This window comes from Aphelocoma coerulescens, chromosome 17, assembly GCF_041296385.1.
Source record: "Aphelocoma coerulescens isolate FSJ_1873_10779 chromosome 17, UR_Acoe_1.0, whole genome shotgun sequence".
NCBI classification, from domain to species: Eukaryota; Metazoa; Chordata; class Aves; order Passeriformes; family Corvidae; genus Aphelocoma; species Aphelocoma coerulescens.
In genome coordinates this window covers 6,831,935-6,858,435 of record NC_091030.1, presented here as the reverse complement: position 1 = coordinate 6,858,435, position 26,501 = coordinate 6,831,935, and the positions used below count along the sequence as shown (strand labels likewise).

The window sequence follows — 26,501 nt, the reverse complement described above, 5'->3', positions numbered from 1 at the left end:
CGCGGGGAGAGCCGCGGCCTCAGGGCGGCAGCGGCGGTGCCGGGAGGGCCGGACCGCGTCGGGCCGGGCCGGGCGGACCGAGGGGCCTGCGGGAGCGGCGTGAGGTGAGCGGAGCGAGCAACGAGCAGAGGGATCGTGTGTGCGCCCAGCGCCACGCTGGAGGTTGTGTTGCCGCCGGGGAACCCGCGCTCCTCCCGGGACACTCTTTGTGTCGGTCCCTCACGCCGCCTCAGGGCAGGCGCTGCCCCGCCAAGCTGGGTTCCGCTTGGCGGGAAGGGACGGAGGACACCGGGCAGGGCGGCCGAGGCGAGGGCAGCGCTCAGGTGGAGCTGTCGGGGGGCGCTCCAGGGGTTGAGGTTCGTGTTGGGGTTGAGTTGGGGTCGGGGTTGGGATGGCGGTAGGATTGGGATTGGGATTGCGGTAGGGCCGGCACCGGGGCGGCTGCGGCGGCTCCAGCCGCGAAGCCGAAAGAGTTTTCGGTGCTCGGGCGTTCCATGCGTGGGTGCCGGGGCTCCGCAGCCGGTGCGGGGTGTCGGTAGCAGCGTTACAGGGCACGGTGCTGCTCGCAACTGGGGTTCGTGTACCCGCCCACGCTCCTTTAAGCGACTTCCTTACATAGGTAAATATTTGTGCTTTTTCTAAGAGAAAAACGAGACAAACATTGTGTCCGCATTTGAATGACGGAAGGGATTCTCCTGCAAATCGTACTTATCTCTTCATGAAATGCTTTAATGCAGTTATTAATCTAAGTACCAGAGCAATTCTTAAGTGTGAGCTGAACCGAGTTCTGCTGATCTGCTGCCTGGAAGGAGGTTATAGCAGGTGAGGGTTGGCCTCTTCTCCCAGGCAATGAGTGACAGGAGAGGACAGAGCCTCAAGCTGTGCCAGGGGAGGTTCAGGTTGGGCATCAGTAGGAATTCCTTCACTGGAAGGGTTGTTGAACATTGGAATGGGCTGCCCAGGGCGGTGGTGGGGTCACCATCCCTGGAGGTGTTCAACTGGGTGTGGCACTCAGTGCGCTGGTCTGGGTGACGAGGTGGTGCTCTGCCCCAGGTTGGATTTGATGATCTCAGAGGTCTTTTCCAGCCGGACTGATTCTGTCATTCAGTGGTTTGATTTCTGTTTTGCTCTAGATCTTTGAAATACTACCGAGACTTGGTCACCAGGGGGTGGATTGCTGCACCTCTGCCCTCTGCACTCAGGACATGTATGGCTGAAGGGCTCAGGCCCTTCCCTGGCTGCAGGGCAGCGCTGTTCTCCTTCCCACCATGTGACCTGGCACACCTGCACAGCAAATAGCTTCTTTTTTCAAAGGTAAACGCCACAACTATTGGGTTTTCCTGGAATATGTGTATGTATGAGGAAACTTAAAGCTTGGCTTTATCTATTTTTGTTATGCTGAATAAAAGAAGTAGTTACCATCTTTCTTTTTATATAGATAGTTCAAGAGTTCATGCTTTTGCAGCCTTCCATTATCTGAAGGGGCCTACAAGGAAGCTGGAGAGGGACTCTTCATCAGGATCTGTAGTGATAGGATGAGGGGAAGTGGATTCAAACTGACAGAGGGCAGGGTTAGATTGGGTATTAGGAGAAAGTTTTTTCCCTGTGAGAGTGGTGAGGCCCTGGCACAGGTTGCCCAGAGAAGCTGTGGCTGCCCCATCCCTTGAAGTGTCCAAGGCCAGGCTGGATGGGGCTTGGAGCAACCTGGGATAGTGGAAGGTGTCCCTGCTCGTGGCAGGGAGTAGAATGAAATGACACTTTCAAACCAAACAATTCTGTGAGTCCAGTGTTCTTTTGAATTTTTCAGACTAGCAGGATCTGAGATGATTCTGTTGCTGCTTAGTGAAGAATTTTTGTTTTTAGAGGAAAGCAATCTGTGGTGAGAATTTTAGCACGCTCTCTGTCTATAAAAATAACAGAGGAAAGTTCTGTGTAAATATCCTTTGCTTGTGACAACAGGGATTTGTTGACCTACAAATTTTAGCAGGAGATTAAGGAAGAAAGCTAATTAAACTTTGTGCCACTAGACCTAGATTCCAGAGACACCAGTAAAATAATATAAAGAGCTTTGCATTGTAGTTCTGGAAATTGTGCAATGTGTGGGTAAGGAGATTTTTTTTTTGTAAACAAAATGAGTTTTCACCCTTTTTTTCCTAGTTTGCACATTTGACTTCAGTGCTTTACTTTTACTGTTTGCTGTTCCACAGGCATTTTTTGTGTGCTGTCCCTTTAATGCTTTAATCTGTTTAACTGCATGCACCTGTATCTTGTAAGAGCACCTGCATGGAGGCTGCTAACCAGTAACTGAAATCCTGGCATTCACCACACTTGAAAATTGGGTCCTGTTGTGGCTGAAAGGAAATATTTTGCGATCTGAAGGCTTTGGACTTTAATTCCTGCTTCTTTGTACCCCCAGAATGAGCACATGCCGATGGTGCACACAGAGTGGTGCTGACACCACCGAGTTCCTGAAGCACTATGCTGCTCAAAGACTGTCCCAGGAAGATTTTGAAGGATCCAATGATGACCTCTGTTACTGCCTGGAGTGTGTGGTTGAATACCACAAATCGAGGGAAGAATGTCCAAGATTGCATGAGGTAATTAAGAGATTAATTAAGAGGCTTCTGTGGTCCAGCCTCAGCGTAGGGGGAGTTTTATGCAGGGGTTGTGTTTAATTGGGTTTTGGGAATAGTTTGCATTGCTTTTTAACTGGTTTGGGTTTTTATATGGAGTTGCAAACTGCTGATTGTAAAACAGAGACCCTCTTGTTTTGCATATATTCAAACTGGCAAGAACTAAAACATTAGTTGTAAGTTGCTGACTAGACATTATAGCTTGGACTTCTTTCGTGCTGTGATGGTTTGTCATCTGAAACAAAGAACATCTGCCAGACTAACAGCTCATTTCTTTAATGTATTTTCTCTTTTCCGCTGGTTTCTCTTCAGCTTTTGGGTTGTTCCTGTTTTTGTTCACTTTCACTTCTCAGTCATAGTTTTCTCCTATGTTTGAATTTCAGAGATCTGACCTTGCAAGACCTTGCAATTAATCAAAAAAATTTAAGCCTCCTTTGTAATCCTCCCTTACTAGTATTCAATTTTATATTTTTGGAAAGCTTATTTTCCCATCTGGGTATGTGAAGTATGTATTTGTAGCTAATTGATCATAATACAGATGGTCTAAAAGGTTGTTCTTTAGATTGGTCAGCTAGATGTCTGTGGAGTGTAATTCCATGTGACTGGAAGTTCCATAGACTGGAAATAAGAGAGCTTGGACCCTACTGCAAGTTCCTTTTTGTGCCCATTTACTGCAGTGTAATGCAGCAGTGAATAAACTTGGTGTCTAATTGAGGTTGGGAGCAGTTACTTAAGATGGGTAATGTTAAGTGAGTGAATCCCTGCAAATATCCAGAAAATCAGTCAGTCTTTTTGCATTGTTTATATTCTTTTCCTTCCACTAATTGCAAAATCTGTAAGAAGGCAAGATTTTAGAAATGCTTTTCCTATCTTCCTTTATAAATACAATCTTTTCCTGTATTGTGTCTTTCTGTGTATTGGCCAGTGGAACAAAGTTTTGTGACTAAGCTGTGTCCTGAAATAAGTATTGAAATGAATATGGATATTGAACAGAATTATGAAATTGCTTCTGGTTTGAAGACTATTCTTCTAAAAGTGACTTTGTAGTCTTAACTCTAAAGTGAGAGATTTGGACTTTGCATAATTGAATTCTGTTTCAAAGCTTTAGTGTTTTGGACTATGCGTAAAAAGAAACTTTTCAAAATGAGATTTCAAGCTTTGAAAGCATAATTTAAGATTTCTGTAGGTTATAATAAATGTCCTCAATCGCTTTCTTTACAAGTGCACTTTGATGGTTGTTTTCCCCCACTGAATAGGACTTGTGGGACTTGGAAACCTCCCGCCTTGTTGCCCACATGGAGAAATCCATGAATGAAGAAACTGGAGAAGATGATGAGTTGTTTCTGATAGATGAGAATGGGGAGACACGTCTGTCTGGATATGTGGGCCCAAATTTTGAGAACAACCTGCGAGTGCCCCTGCTGGAAATACTGAAATACCCCTATCTGCTGCTGCATAAGAAAGTCAGTACGTATCTGATCATATCCCTCTAGAAAGGAATGGTGTTGTTCTACTGAAGGAGGTGAAAATAAATAGTAGTTAAAAGAGAGTGTCAATGTCTGTATTTATTTTGATGCTAAATAAATTTTTATGTGAACCTGTAGATTAGTCCTTACTATAACTGTGTCTTACCCTTTTAGGTGAGCTGTGTGTAGAAGTGCTCTGTAGAATGGAACTAAGTCACGACTCCTTTCAGGTCTTTGAGAAATACCCAGGAATCTATCTCTTTTTGGTACACCCAAATGAGGTGGTAAGTTCCTTTTTCTGTTCTGCTGAGTTCCAGTCAATCCTGGTTTTGTGCACCATGTTAATACTGAGGGCATTGAATGCTTTCTTTGCATGGTTTTAGAAAATCTGTGTGGTGCATTTATCTGTAAATAAAACTTGACATCTGTTACAGTATGCAGTTCTCTCAGAAAATCTTGGTCAGTAACATGTAAATAACATGACATTAGTACAAACCAATTGCTACGCTGTTGCACATGAATCCTAAGGAATTTTCTTTGTAGGTATTACCCTGAATTATAGCTTCCTTGTCACCAACATAATCTTGTACATAAAGCAAGCCTATTTCAAAGATTATTTTGAAGACTTATTTTTAATTACTCTATTAATAAAAATATGCCTTTGTTCCAGTTGTAATAGCAGTGCTTCCTCTTACAGAATTGTGGTTTTATTTGTTCTTTTGATTAATATATAACTTTTTATTTCAATCCTTAGATTCGTCGATGGGCAATCCTAACAGCAAGGAATTTAGGGAAGGTTGACAGGGATGATTACTATGACTTAGAGGAAGTGCTGACTTGTTTGTTCAAAGTTATTGAGTTGGGGCTTTTTGAGAATCCAGATATTTACAGCTCTTCAATGTTTGAAAAGGGTAAACTCATCCTTCTGCCAGCTCATTTGTATGATACAGCCAACTACAAGAACTATTGGCTGGGTGAGTATTTATGATCAGAAATGAATTTGTGTAGTCTCCCCTTTGTAAGCACTTCTTCCAAGTCAGAGCTCTACAATTTCATAGGTGCTGTGTATTTTTTCAAATATATAGACAGGTTGCTTCTTTTTTTTCTTCTGTAGGGATCTGCATGTTGCTGTCAGTGCTGGAAGAACAAGCCATGGACTCGTTGTTACTGGGCCCTGAAAAACAAAATGATTTCATGCAGTCTATACTTCACACTATGGAGAAAGAAGCAGCTGGTAACTAATTTTGATGCTGAGATTAAGACAGTTTATAGCCCATTTTTCATCTTTATCAAATTCCTGGTTAAGTTCTTGGTAGTGTAATGAGAGGTGATTATGAATGAGGCCTGTTTATCTTCTGGAAGGTGCAATATTTGGGCAATACTGGCAAATACTGGAAGATGACATCCAAAGTCTGAAGTGGAGAAGGGATGGCAGTGCTTTTGCCAAGTCTGACTTGCAGGCTTTGAGAGGACAAATCTACAATTTCTGTCTCTATTTTCATTTAATGTACAGGCTGCGTGTGCATAGAGAATGCACGTTTCATTGTGGCATAAAGTTTGAATTTTGAGTCCTAAAGTAAAGAAACTCCTGAATTTCTGCAACTTGCCTTAAAATTTGACTCTTCCATCTATTCTTTTGAGGGGACTCCCTTTTGCAGCTGTAAATTTAGAATTCAGATTTGGTAACCCCCTGGGTTGCCATGGCATCATCTGGGAATGGCCTGTGAGCTCAAGACCAGGATTGCTTCTTAAATGAGCAGATCTTTATAAACTTTGTGTTTATTGAGGGTATATTTTCTTATGTGAAGGAGTAAGAACACACTTGAAAGAACCAATTGCTTTTATTATAAATGTGAAGTATAAATTAGCTCTGTAAGCAAAAGAATAAATAGCTGTGTAGGTTGTGCCACTTCTTAGTACAGCCCTACAAAAATCAGTGTGAAAGAATCAGTTTCATAGAGTTGGGAAACATCAGTATTATTTAATATTAATAATGAGCATTCAGGCTCCTGTTGATTTAAGACTCCATAAGGAGCAGTGTCTCTGTATAGATAAGAGAGTTTGACTTTTTAAATTATTTCTCCAGGTTAAAAACTACAATTGCAACTTATTAGAATACTTTCATATTGATATTTTAGAAAGATCAATGAGAACCAGCTCTTGCAATTTCTGCTTAGCATAAGAATGTCCAGGATTTGCATTTCAACCCTCTCCCCTGTTGCTGTTGTGTTTCAGATGATTCCACTGACCCCTTCTGGCCTGCCCTGCATTGTTTCATGGTTATTTTGGATCAGCTCGGATCTAAAGTTTGGGGTCAGCTTATTGATCCTGTCCAAGCCTTTCAAACCATAATAAACAGTGTGAGCTACAACAATGAAATCAAAAATATTCGCAGTAGTTTTAGGAGGTCAGTTCTTGTCAGTGCTGCTGTAATTTGTGCTGGGGGGGAGAGAGATGGCGATTAAAAAAATATCATGTTTCCAACTTCAAGCAAAGAAAAGTTGAAGTAGGTCTCCTAAAATTGTGAGGTTCTTTCAAAAAAAATACATGCTCACTTCTTTTTGGCAACTAGCATGTCTGTGTTAAACTTGTTAGGATTTTTTTCCTGAACTGGGAAGACTGTTAGTTAACAGTGTTTATTTAGTGCTACAACCAACTTGCACTGAAGGGTTAATGAAGATTTTCCGTGTCTGGGATTTGGTAAATTTATGGGAATTCTTGAATTTTCAGTTGATGGCATTCTGGGCGTTTGTTCTATGTACATAGGCAAATCCATGACTCAATAGAAAACTTTTTCCTGAGACAGTTGCTTCCCCCACCTCTTACAAGCTGGATAAAACAAGCTCTACACTTTTAAATATGGTACCTTTTCATAGGTATGGTTTATCACTGACAAGTTCTAGTGGTCACTTGGTATCTGAAAAGCAATGTCTGTCCTGACTTTTTTAGGGTTTTGTGTGAGTCTGTAATGATTTGTGTTTCTTTTTAGGACAAAATCTGAACCAGAGTCAGACTACGGTGATGACATGATTTCTTGCAGTCAGATTGTGTATAATTATAACACAGAAAAGCCTCAAAAGGTATTAAACCAGCATTTTATATTCCTGTTCTTTGAACTGTAGTCACTGAATGACATTGTCAAGAATAAACATTTCTGAGTGTGTTCATCTCTTGATGTCAATGTGTTGCATTTATGAAATGTCTTTTAAAGGCTTTAAATGTGTTTTTGATTCTCTGAGGTTAAATTATGCCAGCATGACAGTGTCTTTGAATAGTTCACAATGATTTTTAAAGGAACTACTACTTCGCACCAATTTCATAGATAATGTTTTAGGAAATTAGTTCCTTATACATCTGTGGACTCTTTATTTTTTGCATTTTTTAATGACTTATGTTGGGATGTAAGAGAGATTACCATTTAATGAACATATGTATGAAAGAAAGTAACTTTTATGGGTACAAAAAAGGTGCCATATTACACTGTGTAGGTGTGCATGTCACTGAGGATGTTGTGTGGTGAATGTGTTTTTCAGGACGCTGGATGGAAAGCTGCCATTTGCCCAGAGTACTGCCCCAACATGTATGAAGATATGCAGACCCTGGCTAACATGCTTCAGTCTGACATTGGCAGAGATATGCGTGTCCATCACAGCACGTTCCTCTGGTTCATCCCCTTTGTTCAGTCCCTTATGGATCTCAAGGACTTGGGTGTAGCCTATATAGTAGAGGTCATCCACTACCTCTGCTCAGAAATCAAAGACATCCTCATCGAACGAATCCAGCAGTGCGACAAAATCTCTGAGTTCTTCCTCCTCATCTTAGTGTCCATTGTTGAGCTGCACAGAAGCAAGAAGTGCCTGCATTTGCTGTGGATCAGCTCCCAGGAGTGGGTGGAGGCAGTGGTGAGGTGTGCTACACTGCCCAGCAGAGCCTTCACGCGGTGCAGTGAGAAGGCGCCGGGGCTGTGTGCCAAGGGCTCGGGCGCGGGGCTGTTCCAGGCCCCGAACTCGGTGCAGCACGCCTGCGTGCAGCTCATCCGCAGCCTGCTCAAGGAGGGCTACCAGATCGGCCAGCACGCCCTCTGCAAGCAGTACCTGGACAAACTCAACCTCCTCCTGCGGGGAAATCGAGCTGTGGGGTGGCAGCTGAGCAGCCAGGAAACCCAGGAGCTGCAAATGTGTTTAAAGCAAGTTATAAGAAGTATAAATGGCAAAGCACTGAGCGCCTCTTTGGCTGGAGGAAGCAGTTCGAACTCAACAGCTTTGCCAACCATCTCTATAAAGCACGAGAGGAATGCATGTGGTGATGGATACAAGATGAGTGGACATGAGAGAGAGGACCTTTATTCACCATTTGTCATGTCGAAGGAAGGCAGAGATTGTCAAGAGAACCCTTTCCATAGGAGAAGGAATGCCTGGGAAGAGGAATGCAGAGATGCATCTAGAAGTTCAACATCTTGCACATCCACAGAAGGCCTCTTGATGAATATTAAAAAGGAACCTGATAACTTGACAGCTCAGGAGTGTATCTTCCCACAGAACTCACTGCCAACAAAAGAAGGTGGGAAAGTTCAGGAAAATAGGAACTATGATCTTGTGGCAGGGAAATGCAACGTGGATGATCAGTGCTTTAATTCAAATGCCCAGCATTCAGATTTCAGGAGAGGCAGAGAGTTAGAAATCAAACAGGAAGCAGAACCCAGAACACCACCCCATCTGTCTGCTCAAACTCATCTTGATTCCCTATCTTCAAGGAATTGCAAAAGTATGCAGGAGACAAGTGTAAACAGTGTGTTCCAGTCCACACTGGTCCCTACTAAACAGATGTCCAAGGAAGTATCACTAGATTCCTCTAACTCTAGAAATGAACCTGGTGTGCAGGGGAAGGAAGATGACAGTACTTTGCTTTTAGGGTGTAATGACACCTCACCGAAAAAAGTATCAACAGAAGAAAAATCAGCTTCATCGTTGATGTCTTTCTCTAGGAAAAACTCTAACATGCAAACTTCAAACCAGGAGCAGCCTAATTTAAAAGACTTGGATAAATATGACTGCAAAAATCAAACTTCTGAGACCTTCTGTAGGGATAAAATTTCAGCATATGGTTATTTTCCATTTAGCTCTGAAAACAAGAGGGATATGATCAGGCCACTGTCAGTGAAGCGTGAATCAAGTGACAGGTTGTTTGAGTTTTCAGAATATTTCAAGAGGGAGAACAGTTCAGTGGGGAATAAAGAGGAGGATTCTGTGAAGACGGTTTCTAAAGATGATGCTTTATCAGACTCCCAGGTTGATAGAGAGCTCAGTAAATTATCTTTAGCTGCTTATGCTAAAAGTGTCAATTTTTCTGTTGTGTCCAGCCAGGAAAGCTCAGCGTACCACAATGTGTCTGATATTAAAAGGAAAGTGAAAGGTACTGTAAGATCTTCCAATGAGGGCCAAAGTACCAGGTGTCCCTGTGGTGCAGTTGGCCCTAACAATCAAGTCATTGTAATTTCAGACTCTTCTGATGAAGAAAAAAGCATGTCTGACAAGGAGGAAATAAAAACCAAGAATGAAAATGTGTGTGCAGGGCAGTCTTCAGCTTCCAGCAGCATTTCTGATAGTGACACTAAAAGAGAATCAAAGTCTCCAGGCTCTCCCACGTTACTGGATGATTGTGATTCTCAGTACTTTGAATTTGAAACAGAAGCTGAGGTTTTTTCAGCTTGGCAAGATACTCAAGCGTATGCTGTGGAAACAACTCAGGAGTATAAACAAGATCACGTTAAACCAGCAGCTGAGAGGAGTAATTCAGATGAGTTCCAGAACAATAACTTAGATTTCTGGGGTTATGATCTGGATTACTTAAGTGATGACACCATGGAAGAAGCCGCAAGCTCGATAGAAAAGCAGACAGAGGGTATTTCTCATCAGAAAGTAGTTGATGATACAAAAGAAGCAACTAATTCAACCTTGCAAGAATTAGTTAGTAAGGAAGATGCAAAAGGTCAGCTGGAGAAATGTGTAGACAAAGGTACTGCTAAAGGCTTCACTCTGGACTCAAAATTGCCTGAACCCAAAGCATCTACATCTCCCCTCTCCTTAGCTTCCAAGTTGGCCCTTAAGAAAAACAGCACAAGCCCACGGAAGACCACAGCAAAATGTAAATCAGCACTGGCTGTTCAGAGAAGTCCTAAAAAACCTCCAGTTGTTAAAACAGCCAAAAATAAAACACCACTTCAAAGCATGCCAGAGCGTTCTCAGCCTGGCAGGTCAATGCCTGCTGTGGTTCCTCCAAGAAAAGTTCGGCAGAGTCCTGCTCCAGCATCGACTGTGGAAAAGCTGGGCCTGAAGAAGGGCCCCCGCAAGGCGTTTGACTTGTCCCAGCCCTCCCTGGAGAGCCTGGTTCTGCTGCGCAGCCACGGCAAAGCTGCAGGCAGAATTGGAGTTGCACAGAAAAAGAGGACCCAACAGATCGAGGCTCAGCGTTTGTCTGTGAAACATAATAAAAAACTGCTCATCTGCCAAGACCGTCGCTATTCAAGGGAGGCGAGGTCCAAAAGAAGTGTGAAAACTTCTGCAGGAAGTTTGGAGAGCAGAAACAAAGTTACGAAAGCGGGTGCAAAACCTGGGGGAAAAAAGCCTCAAAGTTTTGAACTGGCATCTCTTAAAGAATCTGCTGAAAACCAAAGGGAGAAAAAAAGAGAAGAGGCTGCTTGTGCCTCTGCCAGTGAGAGAAAATTTGAGAGCCTCTCTATGGAGGAGGTGGCAAGTGCCTCTAAAATGCCTCGTTCTTCAGACTGGAACAGAAAATGGGAGGGTAACAGTGTGGGGGTTTCTCCTGTCCCTATGGATTCAAGTCTCTCTTCCACTGCACTTGGAGATGATAAAAATGAGTCTTCAGGAAAAGGTTGCACTGTCCTGCCTGAGTGTGAGATGAAAACTTCAAAGCAAAATGGGTGTAAATCAGATGAAAGCAGTGACGAAGGTGATGATAATCTGTTTTTAACTCAGTTAGATCCTGTGGATATGGAGTTATGCTCTCAGGAGGAAAGTGTTCAAGATGCTGCTGTAAGTAGCAAGACCCCAGAGGAAATGGATGTTGATGAAAGTCTTCAGCAGAACGAACCCTCAGCTGTTGTGAAATGTAACTACAAAGACTGTATGGAAAAGGTGGAAAAACCTGGAGAATACTGTAGTAAACACACAGCCACCAGCCCAGGGGCAGATCACGTGTTTGCCAAGCCTTCTCTCCTGCCACCTAAAATAAGAAAGCCTTCCACTACCAAAATTTTCAGCTCAGCAAGTTCCTCACGGAATGCAGCCTTCAGCAAAGATCTTGAGGATGTCCGAAAGTTACCCCCACCTTCAAAAAGCAAAGTGAACGCGGCCAAACCAGTGGTGGTCAGGCCACCACTGTACCCAAAACCTGCACCAGCAGGAAATCCAACGTACAAATCTCCAAGTTTCAGTAATGTACCTCAAGCCCTCAGTACCAATAATGTTCTCCAGTCACAAAATAGACGCTATGACAATGCTTCAAATATTTCCAGAGGGCCTGGCCGAGAAACCTACTCCTCCTTTCTTGGCGCTCAGCAGCGCGATCACAGCATTTTTGTTAACCAAGTCCTAAAGTGGACTTACGAAATGTTTGCAAACTTCAGCCACTTTGGAACTCCCAATAATCTTCTGCAGTCCGTAGTAGCCTCTGTTCCTGTCCAATTTCAGGGCTACAATGACTATTTTAATACGTTTTTCCCCTTGATGATGCTCAATGCCTTTGAAACAGTAAGTAGCTTTCTGCCTTTTGGTTTGGTTTCATCAACACTACTAAATTTTATGGAGAGATCAAAACCTGGTTTATGTCCTCTATTTACCTTTGAAAATGTTCAGATACAGATCAGAATAGAGGAATGATTTGGGGTAGATAATCCAAACAGCTGTGTTTAGGACTGGGGACTACCAGAGTTACTCACCTCAGTGAAGTTTTTCTTTTTTCCTGGGTGTGCACCCACAATAAAAGGAGTGACAAAGGATATGCTTCCTCTCTCTATAGCATAAAAAGTTTAAACCAGAAATCTTTTAAGAAACTGAGATCTTTCAATGACAGTGTCTGTAAAAAGAGGATAAATACTAATGTTTTGGTTTCTGTTGAGAAACATGAGAGAATAGGTTAATCCAGGAAGTATTTTTTTTCTAGTCTTTATTGGTTTATAGTTTAATAGTGACAAAACACAGTATTCTTTCAATCAGTGTCTGAATGCTTTCAAGTTCAGTCATTGCATCACTTCTATTGAAATAAGGTAGAAAATAAAGTCAATGCCAGATTAATACTGATATTTTACGGTGACAACGCAGTCAGGGAAAACTCAAGAGTAGTTGTGAAGAGCTTTAAGAAAGTACATTAAATGGGTGAGTGGCAAGGAAGAACTTTTGTTTGCCCTGTGTGTTTATACGTAATGGGTATGCTTATGTGAAAGAAAAGAAATGGGTAGGACTCTTGGTAAATTTACTTGACAGTCTGATAGTTCCATTTATTTCCCCTTTGAGTCATGATAAGCTTTCCTTCTGATACACTAAACCCTTCAAAGTATTATTGTTTCCTTTTCAATGTGTAGCTGGCACAAGAATGGGTAGAAAACCAGAAAGTAAGAGAGAAAAGTTACTGCTTCTACTTACAGAACTTTTCTGCTGACATGAATACAGCACATTTTACAGGTGAGGGGTTTTTTTGTTTAATAAAATCTTCTGATTTTCAAGAAGATGATGCTTTATAATGAGCTGGCACTTGTAGAGTTTTTTGTGTTTGCTTTAAATATAGAAAGGATTTCAACTTTGGTATTCTACAGAGTGCACGTAAGAGAAATACATATTTTGTAGGGAATTTCTGCCTCCCATATCTTTCATCTGGGCTTTTTTTCTTCAGCATGTTTTGATAAAGTTGTCCTTGGCTTGCTCTGTTTTTATATAATGCTGTGCTCAGGCTTAAGAGCGCAGGATGGAGTTAAAATTTTCACAATAATCTTTTCCTGCAGCCTTTAACAGCTTTAAAAGTGAACAGTACTTCTACAGTCAGAAAATAATTGTAAGCATTTTCTTTTCAATGTTCTGATTTTAATTTGTCTTTTGGGTAGCTCATTTACGAGAGAGTGATTTGGCAAGGCAGCTTCATCCAAAGGAGGATGACTTAATCCTTTTGGTGGTCCACAAGGAGAAGGACACTTTTGGGGAAGAAAGTGGGATGGAGAACCACAAAGTGAATCATGTTGGCCTTGTGACACGATTTTCTCGTCCATCTGGCTATGCAAATAGTGAGTAACTGGGCTTGAAATAAAAATGGGATCCTTCTTGGTGCCATGAAATGCTTCTTCATAGCTGGCTGTTGGTAGTTGTAATATACCACTCGCCTCAGAGGAAATGGAGTTGGTTTTCCTCTGTAGCAGGTCTGTTTCATGCTAGAAGCTTTATAAAAAGTCAGGAAATGAAGCTGCAGCCCTGCTTTTCATAATTTTTCTAGAGACTTCCTTCGCTGCAAATGTTACTGCTTCCTGTAAAACCAGAAACTAGTGATGAGGAAGTGCTCTGCACGCACTTGTAGGATGGTATTGCCGTGAGATACAACGTGCCATGAACTTCTACAATCTCACTGACTAAAATTGTCACTCTCTTGGGAACTGAAACTGTTAATTACCTGGATTACCAAGTACCCAGTACCTGCCTTATTGAAGCAGTGATCTGAGTAGTTGTACAGAGCACTAGTTTTTTGTTTGGTCTTTTTTTTTGGTGGGGGTGGGGAAGTGTTGGGATTTTGCAAGAATTCACTGTTGATTCCTTAGTAGAAGACAGCATCTTGTTCTGCTGAATTCACTGAGTGACTTACTGGAGTATCTTTCAGTTAATGATTTGGATAGTTTTTGAGTGAACAACTTGGTTTCTTGTTGTTCTTTAACAGGACAAAAGGAGCAGCAAACTGCCTGTCATCTTACTGTGCAAACCCGAGGCAATCTGTCGTTCTTCATCCATAAGCAAGTGAAGTGTGTGGTGGTTGGCTCCCTAGTGACCACACACAGAAAGTTCAAAGGTCTTCTGCTGCTGAGCAGGAGCCCCCTGGCTAAACCCATCATAAATCCAAGTTACAACGACTTCTGTCCCAGAGATCTGCCTGTAGCCTCAGGAAGTGCTGTAAGTCCTGCAGCTGGGAGTGCCAGGGTGCACAAAGAAGGCATTTGGGCCTGTGAGTTTTGCAGGTCTGTTTTTTCATGCTGGCTTTTGAGATGACCAAGAGCAAACAGCCAAGTTTTAAAAGCACTGAGACACTGCCCTTCTCAGAGCTGGCTCATGGGGTGGGGAGGGGTCTGAACTTGCTCTGGTCTTTGTGCTGTATTGGTGTAGGTGCCCTTCAAACTGCTTTCAGTTTTCTTTCCCCTTACTGGGGAAGTGTTCAGGAAATGAAACCTATGATGGAAAGGGCACTGTAAAATAAAGGTGTGGAGAGTGAACAAAACCTTTGTTACAACTTTCAAGGGAGGGTTGTGTGCATCTAGATAAAACCTAGAATCAAAAGCTTCCCTGCCCTTCCAGCTTTTGAGTTATAGCTAGAGGGGTGAGGACATTCTGAAAGTACAGAAAATTGATGTGGAAGGTTGATAGGTTGATCAACAATAATTCATTACTTTTTTGCCCTGTCTATTCCTTCAGGCTTCATATATGAATGAATACAATGAAGATCAAAAGAGAGCCATTGAGACAGCTTATGCCATGGTAAAGCAACACCCAGGACTTCCCAAAATCTGCCTTATCCATGGACCACCTGGGACAGGGAAATCAAAAACTATTGTAGGACTTCTGTCCCGTGTTTTGAGAGAAGTAAGTGAACATGATGGGATGGTCATGTGCTGGGGTTTGGTTTACATGAATGTACTATTTGGCTTCTCAATCTCAAATGAAAACAATCTAAGGAGCTTGTTTTGGTTTGTTGTTAATTAATCTACAGAACACTAGGAATGAGAAAACAGCTCGGGAAAAAAATTCCAAGATTAAGCCAAACCGTTTTCTAGTCTGTGCACCATCAAATGCTGCTCTTGATGAACTCATGAAAAAGATCATCATTGCATTTAAGGAAAAATGCCAAAACAAACAGGAGCCTTTGGGTATGGTTTGTTTTAAAATTCTGTTTTAATGTTAAATGGGCAAAACCTGGTGGAGGAATTGAAACAGTTGATTATGTACTGTACTTACACGCTCCTCTGAGCAGTTTCTTCCTCTTGCAGAACATGACTGGTACATCCTTGTACTGTTGTCAACTTTAATGTGCTTTTCTGAAAGGTGTATTGTGGTTTTTTTAATAAATGACACTTTGTTTTCTATAGACATTGACCCTTTCCTCTTGCTGCTGGTTTAAGTTCACCAGTTTTTAAGTACTCTTTGGGGATTTGAACACAAGTCTTTTGCCTTTATTTTGAATAAAGTTGGACTTTGTGGGTCATGGGAAACAGACTGAAAATTTTCATGTGTCAGAGCCTCTCATTTTTCCTCCTCCCAGTTTGTGACTAATATGAAGTAGATGAATTCTACATCTAGTTAGTGACAAGGGGGGAAATATCTGCATTGTAACCAAACATTAATTTGGTATTGACTTACCAACTGCATTACTTGATGGGACGCAGCATTGTCCAAGTTGGGAACTCTGGAAGTTTTAGATAAACCTGAGAATAAGAGGTAGTTTTATTTATTCAAAATAACATTCTTAGTGTTAGCCACCACTAAAACCTGGGCAAAATCTTTATTTTTCGGAGTTTGGAATTACTGATTTTTTTGTAGCTGCATTTAAGTACAAGTCAAGTGCTGAAAACTCCAGATAAGTAGAAAAGGAAAAGCCTTGTTTGATATCCATGATGTTTACATTTTTTTAACTGTCATAGCAAAGCATAGAGACAGTTGGAGTAATTTAACAGTATTTGAACTTTGATTTTGTAAACAGGAAATTGTGGTGATATCAAATTAGTGCGACTTGGTGCTGAAAAATCAATCAACAGTGAAGTCCGGGGGTTCAGCCTGGATAAGCAAGTTGAACACAGAATGAGTAAGTAACATGGAAATCAGACTTTTCTTCAGTCTTCTGTAAGAGCTTGGTGGTGTTTTCCACATGGACCATGTGTTCCTGTAAGAAGGAAGATTTTTCTACAATAGTATTTCATGAAGCACTGTTTTTCTCAGTCTTAGTGGGGAAGTGGTAGTTTATATATGAGCCGAAATCTAAGGAGAAGGAAAGAAATAAGCAAGGTGACTTTTTTCTTTAAGAAATTACATTACATACACGTTAAAGCCATCATTTTTAAGGAATGAAGCATTTGAGAGCTACAGTTGGAAGCAATTCTCATTGTCTTCATTGTACAGGATAAAACTTCAATAGAAAATGGGAAAACGCAGCAAAAAAATCAATTTGTCCAATTTGGAGTTACTGTAACAGTTTTTCTATTCCTCCTGTGTGTTGTCCTTTGGTTTATTACAGAACGAAAGCCAGGTGACTGTGACCAGGATATCCAGAAGAAGAAAGAAGCTCTGGATCAGAAGCTGGATATGCTTTCTCGAGAGCGTGCCATGCACAGATGTGAGAAAAGAGAGGTAGCAAGACAATTTTTAATCCTATTTGGGTTTTTGTGCTCATAACATCAAAAGAACTCTGATTTTTGATGTCACCTCTAAGCAGAACTGTCTCTTCACCTATTTTTTCAACTAATGGAAAAGTTGGTAGCACCATGAAAGGGAATGAAGAACTTCACGTCAGGAATTTTTTGTTTATTTATGCCAGTATTTTCCACTGGTTGATCATGCCACTTGTTGCTCTAGCATTCAGTAGTCTTCACTTGGTTCTGTCACCAATTAGATTTTAATGTAACCATATTTATAAATGGTTTCATTTGATTGTATGTTTCAAAGCTCAGGTTTTGTTTCACTGAAAATATAGGAAGATACCTCGTGATCTAAGATTGTGGAATATGTGTTGCACTTGAAGTTTTCCCTTTTTTTTTTTTTGTCTAAAAATTTGGCAACTGTACTCAAATGAGAGTTTTCTGGTGGTAAACCAATTCCCAGTTGCACAAAAATGTAAGATCTAGTATTGTGTGTTGCAGAGCCTAAGTATGTTGACAACTTTCCAAGAAACTGATCGGCTTCTTCAGACACGTTTGAAATTAACAGACAGCCTGAGCAAGTCTAAATGTTTAGGAAATGATTCAGGGTGTGGGAGGAAAGAAGGTATATGGGAAATGGGTGGTGCTAAAGGTGGTTTCTCTTTAATTTTTCCCCCATCTAGAGTCAAATGTTAAATGATGAAATTGGCAGACTTGCAAAGGAGAGACAACAACTTGCTTCTCAGCTAAAGGAGGTAGGAGAATTTATCTTTAATCAACTTCAGCTGATGTATTTTTATACTTGGTGTCCTTTAATTGTGGTGAAAGTTGGTTTTGATGTAGCTGGGAGCATTTATAAAGTAGTGGGTAAATGGATCAAGGCCATAAACTTGAGTAAGTTACAGACAGGCAGCTGTGAAATCTGGGTGTACTCTGGCTGCATATTGGGGAAAAAAGCCCAAAGAGGAGCACTCACTGTTGCAGTTAAGGCTGAATTTTAACCAGGGTGTCCTGCTGTGCTTGAAGGTTCGGGTGCACTCCCAGAAAGTGCAGGCAGACATCATCCTGGAGTCTGACATCATCTGCTGCACGCTGAGCACCAGCGGGGGGAGCCTGCTGGAATCGGCCTTCTCACGGCAGGGGCTCGATCCCTTCAGCTGTGTCATCGTGGATGAGGTCAGTGAAGCTGTTGGGACCTGCAGCCTCTTCCACCTCCACGCCTGCCCTGTGCTCTGCTCAGGCAGCCTGGGGCTGTTTGGCTGCTGCTGGAGTATTTGTGGGTTGCCTGCCCTGTCTGTCCCCAGTAGAACCATGAGGAGAAAGAATAATTTGTAATTGATTCTTTTCCTGACTTGTTTGGTGCTGTAATGGTAGACAGCTTTTATTTAGAACCACACTTCAGCCACATTTTTTTGCTGTAGAGATTTCCAGATGGTTTGGTTCTATTTATATGTTTGGAGAGCTCTGCATATATAATAATAAAATAAATCTGTTGGTAGTGTTTTTACTAGAGAAAAGTCCTTATTTTTCCTCTTTTTTTTTTTTTTTAATTTTTTTAGAAGACTTAAAGCATTTCAGTTATTCTGGCTGTGTTACAGAAAATTTAACACACTTCCCTCCTTTTGCTTACAACTTCTACTTTTGTCCTGTTTGCATATCCAAAAGGCAGGGCAGTCCTGTGAGGTGGAAACACTGATTCCACTGATCCATCGCTGCAATAAACTTGTCCTTGTTGGAGATCCCAAACAGCTCCCTCCTACTGTCAAATCACTAGTAAGTGTTCAAGGTCTTTGCTTTTTTTCTTGCCATGGAGTGGTTATAGTTTAAGAACAGTATCTATAGAAAATATTTAAAGGGGGAGAAAAAGATGCATTTCAATGGGGCAATACAAGCTTCAAGCTGGACACTTGGTTTGTGAGGGATGGTGTGTTGTTGGCAGGCTGTTACCTCATTTTGGGAGCTTCAGTCACTACCCCGTTCCTTAAGGAGGATGAAGACTTCCTGTTTGTATGGGGACTTCCTGACCCTACAGGTGTTTTCTAAGGATAAATGTATAAAAGCATGTCCTTGTATCCACATATAAGGACTGTTTTCAACACTCCTGATAAAGAAAGGAGGAAAGTCAGGCTGGCTTCTTTAGAGGGGTAAATTGTCTACAGGTTGTGTGTTTGTGTGACAAGATCCCACCTGGAAAGTCTTGCTTTTCATTACGGTTGATGTTCTAAAAATTTTAGTGTGTTGTGACTCACTAAGAGAAGTTGTCTTGCTAAAGATTACCCACAAAAACTCAGATTTGTGCAGGTGGCCTTTACTGAGATAATAAGACCAACACACATAGAAAACTGAAGTGTGAGTAGTTGCCACTTTGTCAGCGATTTAGAAGTTTAAAACACCAAATACTTTGACAGCTGGGGAATGAGGTCCCAAATGAAATCTGCTGTTCTCCCTGTGGCAGAAAGCTCAGCAGTATGGCTACGACCAGTCCTTGATGGCCCGTCTGCAGAGGCACCTGGAGGAGCAAGTGCAGAGGAACGTGCTCCGCAGCCTGCCCGTGGTGCAGCTGACCGTGCAGTACAGGATGCACCCGGACATCTGCCTCTTCCCATCCAACTATGTTTATGGCAGGACTCTAAAGACTGCCAAGTGAGTAGCTCTCTGTTCTCCTTTCTGGGCAGGGGGTATTTCAAAGCAATTTTTTTATGTCAGGGTATTCTTGTGAGGGAATTCTTGAGGTTGTGGGAGGGGGAAAGATGGTTAAGGGGAGAAAATGTGCATTCCGTCTTTTAGTGCTGGGTGTGATAGGTGAGGTGAGATCCCTTAAAGCTGAGCATATACAGAGTGCTGAGAGTTCATTTTCAGGCCTCAAACTATTTGGGTAGCAGGGAAAATTAAGGACTCTGTGGAGGAAAAGAGGTCAAAATTACAATTGTGAAGTGGTTAAGGTTGAAAAAGACCATGAAGCTCAAGTGTCAGCCATTTCCACCATTAAACTATGTCCTCACGTACCAGATCCACGTGATTTTGAACACTTCCAGGAATGGTGATTCTCACTTCCCTGGACAGTCTAGTGCAATGCTTTATAACCCTTTCTGTGAAAAAAATTTCCTTATATCTAATCCAAACCTCCTTTGGTGAAACTTGAGGCCAGTTCCTCTCATCCCGGAGAGTTGCTTGTGTTTGATAACCATGACGTAAAGTAATGAAGTATCAGTTCTTAGAATTTTTTAGTTGTATGGTTGCCTAGTGATGAAAATGTTACTTCCAGGGCAATAGAGGAGAACAGATGTTCTTCAGATTGGCCATTCCAGCCCTACCTGATTTTTGATGTAGCTGATGGTCGTGAGGAGCGAGACAATGAGTAAGTCCTGCATTCTACTCAGCCAAAGTTTAGATTTTCTGAGAATTAATTGCCTACAGAAGAGTTGTCTTCTCTCCTCTGTTGTTCCAATATGCATCAAGTAGCTAGAACTGCATTTTCCAGCTGATGTGATTTAATTTTATGAAAAAAAGAGGTTGAATGGTTTGGGCATTTTTTGAAATCTGAAACTGGTTTTAATCCTGGTTTGTCTCTCTATTAGATGCCAGTAAATGCCTGCAGTCTCTGCTAACTTCAGTAAGAGTTTGAGTTCATGATTTAATCAGTGACTTCCCTTTCCCAGGTGCACACTGAGGAGATACCAGGAGGTGGCAGGCTCAGTCCTCCCCTTCGCCTCTTCTGTAAGGAGAGCACAGCTGGGAGGTGCATGGGAATGTGGAAGTGCAGCCTTTCACTGTCGGCACTTCCCAGGCTTGGTTAGCCCCTCATCAGGGTCTGCTTGCTAAGATCTTTGAGCCTCTGGGTGAAAAAAGCTGCAAAAGTTCAAAACAGGGGCTGTGACTCAAAATCCCCCATCAAACTGGGCCAAAGCATTGAATTGAAAAGATCTCTCAAAGATGTTTCTGTAATGTTTCCGTTGTGTCCTGTGCAGCTCTTACAGCAATCCTCGGGAAGTGAAGCTGGTGATGGAGCTAATTAGAACAATTAAAGAAAAAAGGAAGGATCTGGGCATTCGTCGCATTGGAATAATTACCCCTTACAGTGCCCAGAAAAAGAAAATTCAGGAACAACTGGAAAGTGTGTTTAAGAATAACAGGTAAAGAAACCACAAGCTTTCAAATGGGCCTTGGATATTAATCCTTTGTTTATCCTCTTAAGTAATGGCAAAAAGTCTCCAGCTTCTTTCTGTACTGCTAAAATTTGTACTTGGTTGTGCCTTTAAAGGGGACATGTAACCCTTTTGCTTAAAACAGGCACAGTCTCCTTGTGCCATTTCTTAGTTATAATCTGTATACATGTTTTGGTTGTAGTGCTGTTCTCAATAACCTGATTCAAAAGACCCTAAAATTCCACGCTGTGTGGACCCAAACAGATTTTCAGTAATGATGCTGATCTCAGAACAGTAAATTCAGCTTTAGGCTCATACACTGAAGGAGAAACTCGCTTATGGGTTTGACATAAGCATTAAGGATAGTGTTTAGGCTCTTTGCATCACTATGTTGCTTAGAAATCCAACTCAGAATCAGCAAGCTGCTAAGTTCTATTTCTTCAACAGCCCAGGAGAAGTGGACACAGTGGATGCGTTCCAGGGCCGGGAGAAGGATTGCATCATCGTGTCCTGTGTGCGGGCAAACAGCTCCGAAGGCTCCACTGTGGCATGTGTGCTGGCCAACAGCACCAAAGGATCCATTGGGTACGTGTCCTGCACTGATTTGCAACCCCATTTCCAGGGACACAGTAGAGAAGGTCATATTTTTAATAGGACTGGTAAGAAAGTTACAGAGGACGAGTCACTTCTACCAGAATTAAAGGGTATCTCAGCGCATGAATTGGTGTTCCTGGTTTGAGAAGTCTGAGCAAGAGGGGCAGGGAAATGCTGGTGGTGTGCTCTGTATTATGTGCTGATCCCTTTGCACAGTTCCCTTATCCTGCCACTGCCTGGATTTGGCAGGATTGGCCTTGGGATCTTGGCTCTTTGCATTCTTACTGCAGCAGTTACTGTTCTTGTGGCTTTTGGCACACCTTGTAACTTTCTGAATGCTGTTCTTAAAATGAACCCCCTCTTCTGTGGATGATGCTGTCCCGTTAACATCCATAAAAGTCTTGTTAACTAGTTGTATATGTCACTTGGAATGTGATGTAGCAGACTTGGATCTGGGATTTGTAGACAAACGTGCTTATCTTCTGAGCTAGGGGGAGATTGGCAGGAGGTCTTAATTCAAGATTGCAGATTTCCTAATTTTCTGTGTTGGTTTTTTCTGTCTGAAACAGAAGGAACTAAACACTGAGTGTGCTGTTTACCCCCCAGAGCACTTCCAGCAGTTGCTGATTTGTTTCTCTACCTTGCAGATCACTTTAGTTTAAAAGAATGGTAGTGAAAATATGAAATATGCCTTCTTAGAGTTCACTGCCTTCTAAGTTAAACTAGAGGAAGTCTGGTCACATAAACAAAAACCTTTGTTTCCACATACCAGGTTTCACTAAGCTGCTTATGTTTTTCTGATACTCATTCTCTGATTGCAAGAAAAATGGCTTTTAATTGTGCTGATCTATGATACTTTGGGAAAAGAAAGAATCCAAATCTTGGAGTAAACAACAATGATGCCTTTTGAAGATTTCTTAATTTGATTGAGTTTGGGAATGGAAGGCATCTGGAACCTGCCAGTTCTTGTGGCTGACAAGAGACTAAACCTCTGGTCTGCTCTTTCAGCAGGAACTTTCCAGCTTACTGTGTTTATACATTAATATATAAAGGTTTATATGTTCAAGCTTTGCCAGTGCAGTGCCTTAGCAGCTGTACATGCTGATGGCTTGGACATCTCTCTTTCAGGGTCAGGTGACCTTGGCAAGGTGTGATGGGATAAGTTTGCCACACCCTTACCTGTACGATCTTGTAGCCTGAGTGAAGTATTTTGTTCTCCAGGGTTGCTAGTCCTGCATTAAATTTACTCTGAAAGTAACTGGGAGAAGAAAACACCAAGGGATGACAATGGATTCTCCCCCTGTCCCCTTCCTGAGAAAATAATCTTCTTGGCTTTCAGTTGTAAAAGCTGTCAGGAATACTTAGTAGCTTTTCAAGGTCCCCTCTCTTTCATTTCTCAAGATCTAGAGAACTCTATCTGTGCTGCTGGATCCACTCCCCTGTTTGCTTCCTGCTTCTCTTATTCCCTGCACTGTCCAGAGTTTTTGAGGTGACTCGGTGGTTTTTGCAGCCTTCACTGCAGGGTTGTGAATTTGCTGCAGAGGTCTCAGTGCAGTGACCACAGAGCCAGGCATTGATAGTGAACCTGCTCAGACAAAGTTGGACTTTCGAGTTGTGGATGGTGTTAGAATAAGCAGTGCATTTTGGAAGCTTTTCCATTAAAGTAGAAATAGTTGATATTAGTCTCATAAAGCTTTTTTTGAGTTTTGGTAAATGAGTCCTAACAGAAATCAACCTTTAGGAATACACTCAGCATTTGTTTAGGTTTCAGTACCTTGGTTTGTGATCCCTGAAAACCAAACTAGGCAATTTTCCTAGTGCAAAACCAAACTTCTGCAAGGATATACTCTCCCCTCTTGAAGCATGACAAAGCAAAAGTCTGCCTTGATGTGCTTCCAGTGCAGGTCACCTTTAAAATAAAATATTCATGTGCACTGTTCAGTACTTCAGTAGGGTGTTTTCCCATTAATCATGCCAAATATTATTAATCTATTTCAGTTCAAGTCAAAAAGAAGCTTAAAGTCTTGATAGGTGAAGTGAGGTTGATGTCCTCAGTACTTTGAGGAACACTTAAGGAAGCAGTGGTTGGCATTAAGAGGGGATTTGCTCTAAGAAAGGAAACATCAACAGCAAGAGCTGGAAAGAATTGGAATTCCCTGCAAAGAATCAGTGGTGAAAGAAAGAAAACACAGTTCATGCTCAGCCTTTCACGTAAGGCAGGGCTGCTGCCTCGGGGTCTGGGGATGGGGAGGAAGTGCTGCCGTTAATTTCAGCGACATTTAGTTTTATGTCTTTTTCTCATAACCCTTAAGCCTTGTGGAAGAAGTAGTTTAGGAGCTTAGTTTTTGTCTTGTCACTCAGGTTTCTGGCAAGCCTCCAGCGGCTGAATGTCACCATTACCCGAGCCCGCTTCAGCCTCTTCATCCTGGGCCGGCTGCAGACGCTCATGGTAGGTGCAGTGTCAATGGAATGGGCTCTGTGAGCCACCCCTGAGGGCTAGGGGGGGCTGAGCACCGTCCTCAAACCTCTCCAGTGCCAGGGAATAAACTTTGTGTCCCGAGAGTCCTTGGATTTCTGTGCTTTCCCAAGGGCAGGGGGTGCGGGAGTGTGGGGGGGGGGGGTTAGTTCGCCGCTAGGGGGCGCCAAAGCCCCGCGGCAGGGAGCGAAACCCCTGGAAATTGAGCAATGGTCATTTTTTGGAAGTTCTGATGGCTCAAAGTGCCTTCCCTGTGTTACAGCAGCCAGAGTGTCTGTTGCTGTTTCGCACCTGAAACATAAGATTCTTCCATTCCAGAAGGAACATAACAGTGGTTTCCATGACAGTTGTGTCAGGTACCTTGATTAAAGAGGTTGTGCATCCTCTGACACCTCTGTCCGTTTGTGTTGATGTCTTGCTGATAACAGGTTTTTCTTGTTTTTCTTTTTTTTTTTTAAAGGAAGATAAAAACTGGAATAACTTGATTCAGGATGCTCAGAAAAGAGGTGCCATTATCAGGACAACAGAAAAAAATTACAAGAAAGAGGCTCTGAGGATTTTGAAGCTCAGGCCACCAGGACAGCTCCCAGCCAAAGGAGGGACAGTATCTTCTGTAGCACAGGCTGGTTCTTCCAGTGGCAAGAGGAGTGAGCCTGGAAATTCTGGGAACAGCCCACGGGAACTTGCTGCTGGCCCTGGCCATGCAGTACCCCAAGGAACCCAAGGGCCCACACAGCCTCCAGGGACTCTGTCTGCAGATTCCAGGAGGGGCAGTGCCCCTGCATCCTCGGGGGCTGCAGCTGTAGATTCCAGGAGGGGAAATGTCCCTGCATCCTCGGGGGCTGCAGCTGCAGATTCCAGGAGGGGAAATGTCCCTGCATTCTCAGGGGCTGCAGCTGTAGATTCCAGGAGAGGCAGTGCCCCTGCATCCTCAGGGGCTGCAGCTGTAGAATCCAGGAGGGGCAGCACCCCTGCATCCTTGGGGGCTGCAGCTGCAGATTCCAGGAGGGGCAGTGCCCCTGCATCCTCGGGGGCTGCAGCTGCAGATTCCAGGAGGGGCAGCACCCCTGCATCCTCGGGGGCTGTAGCACTTGCTGCCATCCCAGAGAAACCACGGGACCCAAGGCTGGCCAGCCTGGCCAGTCGAACTGAAGCCAAAGGGAAAGAGCAGCCCTTGAAGGACGGCCATCGGTCAGCCCAGAGCAATCCAGGATCAACACCACAGCAAGGCCTGGACATGTCCTCAGCTGCCAGGGATCAGATTTGCAGAACAGAAAATGCCAAGAAGGCCCAGCAAACACCAGGACAGTGCAATGTGTTTCCCACAGCCCCTCCCACAGCTCAGCACGAGGGGGACCAGAGAGCAGCTGTGTCCAAAAGTAGTTCCAAAGCCCCCAGTGAAGGAGGTCAGAGCAGTAGCAGTGAGTGGAACAGAGACCCTCGTGGTTTATCAAGGAGACCATCCCAGGAATCACCAGAGAACACAGACTCAAGCTCTGCCAAGAGAAGAAAGATCTTTCCCTGACTTTACTATTGGCTCATTACTGAAAATCTATTCCCAGATTTCTGTCTAGCAGGGACTGTATTTTAAATTATTTAGCACAGCTGGAACCCCCTTATATTGATACGACTACTATCAGATCTCTTTCCCATCCTGTCCCTAATTGTGGAGGGACTTAATACCTGACAGATGGTACCTTTGAGGTTTTGAAAAGAGAAGTTGGGTAGCTGCATTGCTTGAAAGAGCAGTGGGTTTAGTCATCTAGGAAGCTGAGGTTGTAAATGTTTAAGGATGTATATTTGTACAGTATACAGAATTATTTTAAGATATTTGGCAGTTTCCTTGTGTAAATGCTAATTTCTTAGAGATGTAATTTTTTATGAAGAACCAGAGTAAAGCAAAAACAAAACCCAACCCCCAAAACCCAAAAGACAGACTTCTTTTCCCTTTGCACTAATATGTCTAATTTATTTCATAGCAAAACTGAATGTTGAAAATGTGGTAGCAGTGGTTCTTGCTCATGCTCCACTACTGCCTCAGGAAGGAGTGAGGCAGATGTACATTGGTTGAATTGAGAGAATTCTACTTATTTTGTGTATTTTATTGCCTGTTTTTATAGGAACAGAAGAGTTTTTGTTTTATATAAATGTGCCTTGAGTTTTGCTCTTGCTGCTGCTCTATCAGTTGGAATCCCTTTCTTGTTGCAGTGGCAACACAATCTGCAGATTAAAGCCTGTGAGGTCTGTTTGGTCCCACTGTGTCCTTGTGAGGAGGAATCAACAGCAGTGTGGGATCTTGGTCCAAGATGTAGTTAACAGTTATTGGTAATATCACTTGAGTTTCTTTGTATGGAGCTTTTGGAGATCCACAGGGATAAAAAGAGCAGGTAGTTCTTTCTAGGTGTTACTACTGGATTCTTCCCACTGTGCTGATGAAGAATATGCAGCCACTATAAGAGGACGGCAAAAAACCAAATTATTTTTAAGAAAACCTTCCTCTTGTTATAACATTTCACAATAAAAGTGGAATTATTTCTACTAAGAATCCCTTTGGGTCACTGTGAAGTATCACCT

At 42.6% G+C, this 26,501-nt stretch overlaps 1 protein-coding gene across 5 annotated transcripts; it reads left to right on the top strand.

Annotated features, from left to right (window-relative positions):
- Positions 1 to 26,092, top strand: SETX (senataxin). 5 transcript variants are annotated; one of them, XM_069031557.1, is made up of 26 exons: positions 1 to 104; positions 1,134 to 1,314; positions 2,417 to 2,597; positions 3,890 to 4,100; positions 4,274 to 4,383; positions 4,854 to 5,073; positions 5,214 to 5,333; positions 6,335 to 6,506; positions 7,089 to 7,179; positions 7,633 to 11,868; positions 12,699 to 12,798; positions 13,215 to 13,391; positions 14,033 to 14,262; positions 14,779 to 14,946; positions 15,074 to 15,230; positions 16,061 to 16,162; positions 16,592 to 16,704; positions 17,396 to 17,467; positions 17,739 to 17,888; positions 18,378 to 18,485; positions 19,168 to 19,355; positions 19,978 to 20,070; positions 20,681 to 20,845; positions 21,305 to 21,442; positions 23,813 to 23,900; positions 24,388 to 26,092. In XM_069031557.1, the coding sequence occupies exons 3-26, from the start codon at positions 2,418 to 2,420 to the stop codon at positions 25,450 to 25,452; spliced, it is 8,454 nt and encodes a 2,817-aa protein (XP_068887658.1). In that variant the 5' UTR covers positions 1 to 104; positions 1,134 to 1,314; position 2,417; the 3' UTR covers positions 25,453 to 26,092. The 5 variants fall into 5 exon arrangements, 4 of the variants coding, with proteins under 4 accessions (XP_068887658.1, XP_068887659.1, XP_068887660.1 ...); XM_069031558.1 differs by lacking the exon at positions 1 to 104 and adding an exon at positions 739 to 822; XR_011155534.1 differs by lacking the exons at positions 1 to 104; positions 1,134 to 1,314 and adding exons at positions 1,958 to 2,300; positions 24,190 to 24,283 and having other exon boundaries at positions 24,388 to 24,475.
- Positions 26,093 to 26,501: the final 409 nt, after the last annotated feature.

Bases quoted from the DNA above. Each gene is read 5' to 3' on its own strand.
- SETX (XM_069031556.1), top strand. The intron at 11,869-12,698 runs GTAAGTAGCTTT...TTCAATGTGTAG, and splicing joins TGCTCAATGCCTTTGAAACA to CTGGCACAAGAATGGGTAGA. The intron at 15,231-16,060 runs GTATGGTTTGTT...TTTTGTAAACAG, and splicing joins AAACAAACAGGAGCCTTTGG to GAAATTGTGGTGATATCAAA.